The 12147-nt window shown below is 39.8% G+C and overlaps 1 protein-coding gene across 2 annotated transcripts; it reads right to left on the bottom strand.

Moving 5' to 3' along the window:
- Positions 1–324: 324 nt before the first annotated feature.
- LOC588301 lies at positions 325–6911 on the bottom strand. Of its 2 annotated transcripts, none has more exons than XM_030995452.1 (5): positions 6689–6911; positions 4402–5217; positions 3510–3723; positions 2079–2248; positions 325–1771 (listed from the first exon to the last, which is right to left on the bottom strand). In XM_030995452.1, the coding sequence occupies exons 1-5, from the start codon at positions 6817–6819 to the stop codon at positions 1381–1383; spliced, it is 1722 nt and encodes a 573-aa protein (XP_030851312.1). In that variant the 5' UTR covers positions 6820–6911; the 3' UTR covers positions 325–1380. The 2 variants fall into 2 exon arrangements, with proteins under 2 accessions (XP_030851312.1, XP_011676490.1); XM_011678188.2 differs by having other exon boundaries at positions 4402–4979.
- Positions 6912–12147: the final 5236 nt, after the last annotated feature.

The raw sequence follows: 12147 nt of genomic DNA, 5'->3' as shown, positions 1-12147 counted from the left end.
ACCAAACACGACATCAAATAGCGATAACTCAGGGCAGAACTTAGAACCATTCCGCAGAAGTCAGCGGCAGACAAAACAGCCAGCATATCTAAAATATTACAAACTCAACTGAACTCATGAACGATAAAAACAAAGAACAGTTAGTAAGTAAGCATTAAGGAAGTTCATCTGTGGAGTTGCTGTGTATATTAAGTTGTAAATATATGTTTGTTGAAGTTGCTTCAGTAGTTTTATACCTAAGTGATAATTGGATCACTTGTTATTATATCCGAAACGTGTGAGCTGGTTTTTAGGAATACACACATACATATTTACAATACAAAGAACAGGTTTTGAAAGTTTATATAAGATTCTCAAACGTTTCAGTACAGCTTAATTCTGAGCAACATTGTTGGTATTATTTTAGTTTATATAATGACATGCTTCTGAAAGGTGTAATGAAATTAGTTAATATGTCCCGAGGTTGATAGTGAAATGGCGCTACCTTGTGGCAAAATTGTAAAAGTGAAATACATGCAGTAAATGAAGAGCCTTGAGAGCTCTCTCTTTAAGCACATAACCTTTGTGTAACATCTTGTTATTTATAGCCTCTTAAATATAACTAGTATGTAATTCTGGTATTAAGGATATGATACCAACAGATGGATGGAAGGAAGGGTGGATGAATGGGTGAATGAATGCTGGGAAAGGTTTAGGACCTTAAAAGATATAGCCCATGAAGGTAAATTGAATTATTCAACTATCCTTTGGATTTTAGAAAATATAAAAATGTTCCATGTTCCTATGGAACAAAGCTCAAATGAATGAACTGAAAGAGAGATTCAAAAGAAATTAGGGCCTTGAATATATTGATGACGGTAAATTGTACATTAGCCCTACTATCAGCTGGATAGGACAAAACATCCATGTTCCTTGAGACCTAAAAGAAGTTAGGGTCCTGAAAGATATGTGCTATTTTGTAAAACTGCAGATTCTGCTGACTTTTCTTTATATAGGATGTAGACATGCATGTTCCTTAGAGGCAAGCCTCAAATGGGTGCATTGAAAGGAAGATCCTGAAGAAATTGTGATTTGGAAATTATTGTTCATGGTTGTCAATTGCATATCCTCATAACTACCCTTTGTATAGGGTGTTCATTGGGGAGGAGGCACGATCTGAGTGCATCAGTTGGTTTGGCGAAGAGACCATTACGGTTACAGTAATTAAGTTTGCTCTGTTTTTCCCTGGCCGCCATCTTTTGCACTTAGAATATTGCTACAAACAGTTGTATTTGTATAATTTTTGTCATTCTAATTTTGTAATCACCATGATTATATTGTTTTATTGTTATATTTCTTGAAAGTACCGAATAAATAATTAAAAAAGAAATAAAGGGAGATTCAGAAGAAATCAGGGCCTTGAAAGATATAGTCCATGGTGGTGAAGGTATCGGAGAACAGACAGTTCGGTCTGTCCTCCACCTCTGCGTGTACGCAGTGTATCGGCCATCGCTGCTGCCTGGCAAACTCTCCTCCGAACACCGCCCCCAACCGGTCGAGACTCACCCGCAGGTCCCTCTCGAACCTCTCCCGGAAGCTACCGATCCGCGTGTTCTCCCCGACGAAGAAGATGCGACTCACCAACCGCCGCACGTTGAGAAGGTCAAACTGGCTGAGGAGTTCGGTTACCATGGAAACAAGGTCAAGGCACTTGTACATGTACTCGGTTGCTAGAAGGACTAGGAACTCTGAGCGCTTACACGAGTCGATTCCTTGGAAGACGCATAGGATGCTTCAGAAGAGAAATAAAATTGCAAAAAATTACTGAACTACGATACATATGAAGTAAAAGTACCATTGATATATCACATATATCACATTTTTGGTTATACACGGTCATCAGTATGTGCAGATTTAGAAAGCTTTAAAGTTTAAAGTCTATGTTTCACTAGCCATTGACTTCAATGGGGTGTTGGGTGGAGTTTAGTCTTTGTGTTTCCTGGAAAGCCCACATTTTTCTGAACTTTTTGATATCAAATACTCATTTTGGCAAAATATGGAGTTACATCTTTGTGTTACTGAACCCTCAAAATTCTTACCTTTCTTTGAGCTGAAGTGCAGTACCTGACTGCAAAACACCAAGCTGTGAATTGTAGGCATACTCTGAAGGGTTTTCTGGACGGACGGCAGCCATCAGGTCACGAGCAGGTGAAAGGGCAAGGGTCATGCGTTCAGGATTCGTGTTCAGCATGAGGGATGGTGCTCTGATCTAAGAATGGGGATGGGAAGAAAAGGAATAAGACTAGTTCATCAAAATTATTAACAGCTTGCCAGAGGTGCGTCTAACATCGCAAGATCATAAGTGAATTCATAGAGATGCTAACAGATGAACTACTTGGCATGTCATTGGGGTTCTGGGAAAATAAAAATACACTAATACACTGGCCTAACAATATGGTTGATCTTTATTATAATTTTACCCTCACAATTACAAATGAGGATATCAAATAATTTGCAGAGTAGAACATATTTCTGTTAAAGACACACAGTACACTATGTGATACTGTTAAAGTAAAATGAGTGCTTGAACTGGATATACACTGATTAGAAGTATGATAAAATTCATTGGTAAAACTACCAAAGTAAAGTGTGAAATGCAGTAGGAGAGGGACACAGGCAAGGCAATTTCGGTTTCTTGAAACCCCCCTCCCCCTCCCCCCCCCCCCCCCCCCCCCCCTCCCTGGGAAACACAAAAAGTGGTCTTTGTAAACAGGTTCCTTTAGTACATGTTTCAATGATAACCATTTTCAAGGGAGACAAAAAATGTGGTCTTTGTAGACAGGTGGTCACTAAAGCAGGTTTGACTGTAAATGAATAAAAAAAATATATGAATATATAAATAAACAAATGAATGAAAAATAACATTTAGAGCGAATAGTAGATACAATGTAAAACCACTCAACTGAGGCAATAAATACCAGTAGGCAGCTGATTTATGGGTTAAGGTGGTCTTTATGCACAGGTTCTTTTAATAGTTGTTTCAATAATAAAAAACTGTTAAAGGGAAGCAAAATATGTTTTTCTTCATAAAGGTGATATTTACATAGACGTAGTCTTTCTGTAGATGTTGTTGCCATAGCAGGTTACCCTGTACTTTAGCCTACCAGGATGGCTCTTGGGTTCTTCACCACTAGACTAAGATAATCCAAGACAATGAGCCAAGCCAATGGCCCAAATTCACAAAGGAGGTTTGTAAAAACAACCTAGGTTTATGTGCATCACATGACGTGTTTTGACGTGTTTCAGACCAAGGTTTGTCTGAACCTTGGTCTGAAACACATATAAGCACATAAACCTAGGTTTGTTGACAAACCTCCTTTGTGAATTCGGGCCAATGGGTTTGCACCTCACCAGGGCTGAGTACAGGATGTTCATTGATGTGTGAATCCTAACATTGTTTGAGGAAAGCCATAAAATGTGGTCTTTCCAGACTGCAGAAGCATGTTAAAGACTGTTCTTCTTCCACCTACCTTACTGAGGTTTGGGTTCTTCACTACCAAACTTAGAACCAGATAATCCAGGACATGAGCAAAGCCGATGGGTTTGCATCTCACCAGGTCTGAGCACAGGATGCCATCGACAATGGGTGTGATGACAGTGTGATGGACGTAGCTCTCTATAATGAGGCATGTCTCTGCTCTAGCGTTGTCGCTGACATGGGATGCTACGTTGAACGGTAAGATGCTAGGAGAGACAGATAGGATATATAGTTTGTAATACATCCATGTTTCTTATGGATTCAGTGCGTGTGGGTACCAAGGACACTGACTGATAAGAAATGTACCTTCACTTTCACTTCCATTTACAAAATGAGGAAATCCTCGGTCTTGGGGTACTTCTATTTAGGTGCTCTATTTGCATGGGAAAAAGTGAGTCCTTAGTTATGCAGTACATTTCCAGATCTTATCTATGATATACATGTATTTTTACAAAAATTTGTGTCCTTGATTATGAAATAACACACTGATGTTTATTTTGAGTCATCAATTCACACCACAATTGTGTATGCTTGTGTGGCAAAGAGACTAAATTGAAAGTTTGAAACAGAGCGAGGCATGCACAAAATATTTTTAAAACGGTCCCAATACCAATAGAAATATACATGTAGTCCACGCTACATCTACTTTTATTCTTGATTAAGCAAGTGTGCAGAATGGTGACTGAGTGGAAAGCTGGTAGTATCTCATGAATAGTTAAGTAACCTGTTCCAAAGGGGCTACCAGATCTCAAGCATCTGGTATTATTTTTGTCAAGACTATCATTTATTATGTGTGTAGTGAATAGATAGGAAGTGACCTTCCAAAATCAGTTTTCAGTCATCAAGTAATATTTGTTATATTGCATAAGATATCATCAACTTACCAAGTGTATCCCAGGACACGAAAGAAGAGGTCCTTGACTATTTCCAGGTCTTTTGGAATCATATTGATGGGGGTTCGGAGACAGATCGGCTCCGCTTCTTGAGAGAAGTCTCTGATCAATCCTGGACGGAGTAACTCCTGCAGGCTACACCTCAGCTCAGAGTTCTTGATTCCACCGATCTTGATGGCAGCATTGGTGCCTTTGGTGGTGTCCTCAAAGGCTTGCACAACCCTCCTCCGCACTTTCCATCCGCTTCCCAGAAGGTTCAGAGAGCAGAACTGTAGCGGCATGCCACACTCTAACCCTGAGACCTGTGAGAAGCATTTCTCTCTCCCCTTCCGCCCCTTCCTCATTAGCATCGCAATGCGGTGGTTGTAGAAGGCCTTCTTCTCAGACTCCAGGAAAGGCCAGAGTTCAGCAAAACTGTCATCTTTCTGAGCTATGCCACCAAGCAGCATGTGATCTGTTGCAGCATCCAGGAACCTTGCATCACACGCCTTCAGTCTGCGAAGAGGAACTACCGTAGACAACGCCGAGCGCAAACGGATGTGCCGCGAGGACTCGGCCCTGCGCCACAGCTGAGTTGAATCAAAGAACGAAAATGATGTGAGGTTCTGAGCAATGTTGAAGGATTCGACTTCATCCTGTTGGTTCATGACGAACCATTGCTGTGAACATTCCCTGCGTCTGAGACATGACAGGAGACGAAAGCAGAGGTTCTGGTACAAGAAGGGTACAAGAGCCGAGGAATCAACACGGTCCCTGTACTTCTCCTCCAGGTCAAATAATCTATACAACTTTTTCCACTGAATCTTCCTGTTGACGATAAAATAATAATTCAGGAGAAAAAAATCAGGCTAAATTTACAGAGATGGACCATATCCGATGAAAATACAACTTGATAGAAATGGAAACCTGAATGAATGTAGAATACAAATATAAAGGAATAAAGAGTTTTTACCATTTCATTAATGCACAAATTTAAATTAGAACCTGATTGTTTCCTCGTGATAAAAGTGAAAACAGATTAAATGTGAAGAGAATTCAGATATATAAAATCTTGTGTATTGACAGATATTTCAGCTTATATGTTATGCTTAATACACTGTACATTTGAATCATATGTACATGTAAGTCATAATTTATTCATATACAAAGTGAAATTCATTTGTTTTGTGAAATTTTACACTGTTATGCTTGCAGGTAGTAGGATTTAGTTTCTTTAAAAGAAAAAAGAAAATATAAATTGATATTGACTTTGTCTATTTACAAAAGGAAAGGGTTAAGATATATCATTTTGTATTTTTGTTAGATATTTAATGTTTAATGTGTTCAGGTAATCAAAGAAAAGAAAATGCCTTATTATAAAATGAGGGCATTTTATTTGTGAGAGGACGACTAGTTTGTTCATGTAGGTTTTTATTTTGAAATTCTTACTCCCCTCTATTCACTTCCATGATTCATTCCTTTCATACTACGATGTAGGTCATCCCTCATTCACATTTTCATCCACCATCCTTTCATCTACAGTATCTGATTGGTTCCAATGTTCACCAGATGCAGTCAAGCTTAAAGTATAATTTACATATATGAATAGTCATCAATCATGGATACGAAGGGGAGTTTTAAGTTCAAAATAAATCCCTACACAAATATAAAGGAATAAAAAGTATTTACCCTTTCATTAACGCACAAAAGCAAATTAAAACCTCATTTTCCAAATAATGGGTCAACAGGGGTCAAATTTTCCTAGACTCTAACTTCTAAGTTACAGTGACGATATAACATGTGGACCCCATCGGTTCACCTATATAGCTGAGATGATGAGCATTGCTTAACGAATTCAAAGTCATTGGAAATATGCGTAGGCTACTCCTCATAAGATGATGTCATTGATCAAGTCGATAGCTTCCGATTTTCAGAGCTTTGCCTTTGGATTTTGAGTTTTCAGAGAGCTGATACTGATGGTAGTTCTAGTAGTACTCCTCTGGCAGTGACAGACACTAAAATGGCATAGGGTCTATATATAATTGATAGTATTGTAAGCTTTCCGTTGATATATAATTCATCCATTTCATTTTCCAGTTCGGATATATAGACTTTAAAAAGTCTAGATCTAGGTCTAGTTCACTCCAGCAAAGCATAGAGAGTCAATGCTAATGCTAGTTAAGGTTGGATCAGATATCGGATACGCTGGGGCTGCCGACCCCAGACAGCTTCGGAACAGCCTACTATATCAGCGCATGTATCCCTCAATTGATAAACACTGTCATGCGATGATACGTACCAAACTGAATTGCATGAAAGGATCGCGTTGAGATATTTGCATGTTGACTGTAATCTTCCAAGATCACTCAGGGAACAAAATGCAGCTACGTTCATCCAAATAGTTTGAATCGCCAGGCCGTCGACAGCCATTGTTATAAAAATATAAATAACTATGAATATGATGAAGAAACATTTCGAACTGTTCAGGCCAGGATTAGGAAGCGTCGATGATCAGCACTGATCTCTACGGAATCTTTTCCGTAGAACTAGAGATCAGTGATGATCAGCGGCGGCACGTAAGTTATTAAGGTGAACGCACTTTCCATTGTAAACATTACGTTTTGTGTTTACTAATTTACTAACTACTTTGTGACATTGAGTTATAAGATGTCGCTCTTCATGTTTATTGCTTTGTGTCTGAATTTTGTCCAGAGATAAACGGCGATATCTCAAGCGCGCCTGCTTTAGTCAATCAGTCAGTAAGTAATTGGCTAGTTAGCTAGCTAGCTAAGTAGGCCTTTAATTAGTTTAGAAGTTGGTTATATAGTTAATAATAATAAAAATAATAATATGTCTTGTTTACCCAGGGTAGCCTCATCAGTATTCATACTGTTCTCCCTGAGGGCCCTGCAATCATAATTTGTTGGTCTTATCTAGTTTTGTTTGTCATATTTTAATTGTTGGTTGTTTACAATTAATTAGCGACCACATCCCTATATGAGATCGACGAGGGATCTTTCTATGTCTTAAATTTCTGACTGAGAAATTTCAATTTGCTGTGGCGGATCGTTTCGCAATCTGGTATACCCTAAGTATACAAATTAATATCTTAGGTCCCCCTAAAAAAGCCTATACTCTCTTACCATTTTGTAACAAATTTGGTAGACCATACAAGGAGGAGACATCCCCGGTAACAACTGCTGTAACAAGCAAAACGTGAGGGGTATGACCGACTTGTGAGAGTACGGGTAATCGTCCTGGTCAACCTTCTCGTGGTGGGGACTGTTAACCTGTTGACTCGTACAACAGGGACAAACAGACCAGGGTGGCTAGGAGAGGAGTGTCTCGTCCACCTAGCTTACAACATGAGCGAAACTGTTTCACAATGGAAGTACACACAAACAGCACCAGGGTTAAAGCCCCTGCCTCTACTAACCTGCCAACTCAGCCCGTGGTCCTGCAAGAAGCAGTGAATTATGACGCAACAGCTCGAAAGCCTAACGGGGGAGTTGCTACTGAAGAACCACCGACAAAGAAAGCACCACTACTAACAACAAAAAAACAGATTGGAATTGGCACATGGAATGTGCGTACACTGCTCCAAGCTGGAAGCTTAGACATACTACTACATCAACTAAAAGGATTTCGCTGGGAAATCATCGGCATTGCAGAAACCCACTGGACAGACATGGGAGACTTCACCCATGATGGACACAGAATCCTATGCTCGGGGAAAGATAAAATTCATAGAGAAGGAGTTGCATTGATTCTTAACAAAACCGCCCAAAATGCACTTCTTGGTTACAACCCCATCTCACCAAGAATTATATCAGCAAGATTTGAAATACAAACAGGATCATTGACCATAATACAGGTCTACGCTCCAAACACAGCCAACAGTGAAGAGGAAATTGAGGAATTCTACAACCTACTACAAGCAACGATAGAGAAAGCTCCAAGAAAAGACATTCTTATAGTAATGGGCGACTTAAATGCGAAGGTAGGATCAGACTCCAAGCAATGGAACCAGGTTATAGGTCAATATGGACTTGGGGAGGCCAATCCCAGGGGAGAAAAACTTCTTAATTTCTGTGCAGCAAACGACCTGATCATCACTAACACGCTATACAAACAAAGCAAAGGAAGCCGCCAGTGGACGTGGGAATCACCAGACCAAAACACCCATAATAAAATTGATTTTATTATGATCAACAAAAATTGGAAAAACTCAATTAGTAATGCAAGAAGCTTTCCAAGTGCTGATGTAGGAACAGACCATCAGTTAATTATAACCAACCTACGCCTCAAGCTCAAAGCAAAACCTAGACCGCAGTACCTGAAGCGGTATGATGTCTTTAGACTCAAAGACCCCAAAACCAGGACAGATTATGAAATTGAAATAGGAGGAAAGTTTGGCCCTCTGCTGGGGGAAGATGACACAGATGTGGAAAACCTATGGAAAGAAGTAAAAACAGCCATTAATGAAACCTCACAGAAAGTATTGGGACTTAAAAAATCCAAACAACAAGAACCCTGGATAAGTGAGGAAGTCCTCCGACTGAGTGATGAGAGAAAGGAAGCGAAACAAGACAAACAAAGAGACCCAAACAAAAGACCGAGATACAACTTCCTTAACAGAGAAATACGAAGGAAAACAAAAGGCTGCAAAGACAAATGGATACAAGATCTATGCAAAAAAGTGGAAACCTCACGTCAGGCTACCAAATCCAAGGCAGTCTACACAACAATCAAACAAATCACTAAGAAATCTAGCATCAGAATGCAGGCAGTGAAAAGCAAAGATGGAGAAATCCTTACCGAGATGAAAGATGTTAAAGAGAGATGGAAAGAAAGCTTTGAGGAACTGTACAATCACCAGAACCAAACAAATGGAGAAGCTACTAACATACCTCAGATGGCCAGCCTCGAACCGGTTCCAGACATTCTGCGAGATGAAGTAGAATTTGCTGTACGAAAACTCGCAGAAGAGAAAGCACCTGGATTTGACAGCATCACAGGAGAGGAACTCAAAGCTACTGGGCCAACAGGAATCACCATACTTCACAAATTGTGCAACATAATATGGCGGGAAGAAAGTTTTCCGGCTGACTGGGGAAAAGCCATAATAACACCAATCTACAAGAAAAAAGACAAACTCAACTGTGGAAACTACAGGGGTATTAGCCTGCTAAGCCATGCAGGGAAAGTATTCAGTATCATCCTCCAGCGAAGGATCATGAAGAAAACAGAAGAAGTGCTGTCCGAAGCACAAGCTGGATTCCGACCAGGACGTTCCACTATGGATCAACTGTTCACCCTCAGACAGATAATGGAAAAGCGCCTTGAAAGAAATCAAAGTCTCCTATGCTGCTTCATCGATTACGAAAAGGCATTTGACTCAGTCTGGCAGGAAGGGCTGTGGAAAGCAATGAACTTCTTTGGATATTCATCAAAATACATACACCTACTTCAAGCACTCTACCAACAATCAAGCAGTGCAGTCAGAGTGAATGGTGAATTGACCGACTGGTTTAAAACCACAGTTGGGGTACGCCAAGGATGTGCCCTGTCCCCACAACTTTTTAACATCTTACTCGAAGCTGTGATGCTTTACGCTATACATGACACCAAGATCGGCGTAAGAGTACAGGGACAGCTAATCAACAACCTAAGATTTGCGGATGACATAGTCCTTATAGCTGACAATGACAGAGACCTCCAAACAATAGTTGACCTAGTACATCAGAGCAGCTCAAACTTTGGACTGAAAATAAACATTACCAAAACAGAAGTACAAGCCATAAGCAAACAGCCTCAACTATTGAATATAAACGTTGGAGGAGAACAGCTAAAACAAGTAGATAAGTTCACGTACCTGGGAGGAACAATAAGCCAGACAGGATCCTGCTCGGAAGAGGTAAAGCACCGCATTGGAAAGGCAATAGGAGCATTCCAAGCACTCAAGAAAATCTGGACATCACAAGATATACGCTGCTCAACAAAGGTAGATCTGTACAAAGTCCTGGTGTTGTCTATTCTGTTATATGGTGCAGAAACATGGACATTAAAGAAGGTAGATGAAAATAGACTTCACACTTTTGAGATGGCATGCCTCAGGAGAATCATGGGTGTGACCAGATTTGACAGGCTAAGGAACACACACATACGAACACAACTGAATATGGAAGAAACTATCATCGACAGGGTTGCCACAAAAAGACTGAGATACTTTGGACATATCAACCGAATGAATTCAAAAAGATACCCCCACATCCTTCTCAATGGAAATATACATGGCAAACGCCCAAGGGGAAGACCAGCTAAGAGATGGACAGACTGCATCAAGGCGGACTGCAAAAACAGACAAGTTGACTCCCTGACTAAAGCTACAAGGTTAACAGAAGACAGGAAGGTGTGGCAAGCCATAGTGAAACAGAAGCCATCATACATCCCAGTGATGGTGTGGACGGCTTAAGTCAAGTAAGTCAAGCTTTATATAGCAAGATATTAATTTACTTTTGACACTGATTTCTCCTAGTTGTACAGTACCCGGCCCGATAGGAATTAGAGATTCATTGACTACATATGTAGCTTAATTGGCTATATAATAAAGCCGGAAAATGATTTAACATTGCATGCAGAGCGAGCTATTAAGGGGAAATTATAATTACTGATAAAGTTACCTTTGGCAAACAAGACATTGTCATTATTATTATCATTATTATTGTTATTATTATTTTCATGGCAAAACAAATCTGTCGAATAAAATTATTGTGACCTCGACAACGATTTCAACCTAGCCACTTATCCATCTCAAAAAGGCACCTGAAAAGTAATAACCATTGCCCCTTTTTCGTGTCTCAGATTATTTAATTATAATAAACAATGCGAGGAAACAATTAGCCCCCACCCCCTCCCTCCCCCAACGATCCTCGACCTGGAATATTCTTCAAGCCAACGGTGGGTAACATGGAAAATTCATCTTTGTTGGATGACTTATTACCCAATATTGGTATGAAATTTGTCCACTTTGGGGCACATTTATCAAATGTTTCCCTATATTTAAAAAAGAATTATGCATGTTCCTTCAATTTACTCAAATTTGGGTAAATATTTTACCTTTATTTTTAATTTTTAGAGTGTACGTGTATCACAAGAGCGCATGTGTGTGGGGGTGGGTATATAGGGAGAGGGGGGGGGGGTGGGGTATTCCTTATGAATATATACCTTTCACAATTTCTGGTCGTGTCGGGGAAAACGGGGTAAACCGGGATGCGGAAAAAGTGGGGACACCCCATTTAAACAGTAATTAACCTTTTATAAATTTGCTAAAATCCAATAAAAGGTCTTAACTACCTATATGTCCACAAATACATCGACAGCTATCACACATTTTGCTTGTAGGTTTAATTATCACTTTTTTGACGACTCCACCCCCCCCCCCCCCCCCCCCGCCACTTTTTTGGGCGTTCGCTGCCAAATGTTTTTATAAAATGTACCACTTAGTTGTTCTAAAACTCTGCATACAGCTATAGTTTGGATGTCTGACGGACCCAATAGTTGGCTAAAATATTTTTAAAAGTGATAAAATCTGTAAAAGTAATAAATATTTTATTTGTTTAATATATTTATTTTGTCCCCCCCCCCTTTTTTTTGGGGTGAAATTGGACACGTTAGAGTTAGGTAGGTTAGTTAGAGTTATATAGTTACATTTTTGTGTTGGCCTACGATGTTAGGAACGTGAATTTTGACCATTTA

This window comes from Strongylocentrotus purpuratus, unplaced genomic scaffold, assembly GCF_000002235.5.
Source record: "Strongylocentrotus purpuratus isolate Spur 01 unplaced genomic scaffold, Spur_5.0 spur5_scaffold_21, whole genome shotgun sequence".
In the NCBI taxonomy this organism is placed as follows: domain Eukaryota; kingdom Metazoa; phylum Echinodermata; class Echinoidea; order Camarodonta; family Strongylocentrotidae; genus Strongylocentrotus; species Strongylocentrotus purpuratus.
Note: the sequence above shows the minus strand (reverse complement) of the source record. Positions and strands in the feature narration are given on the sequence as shown.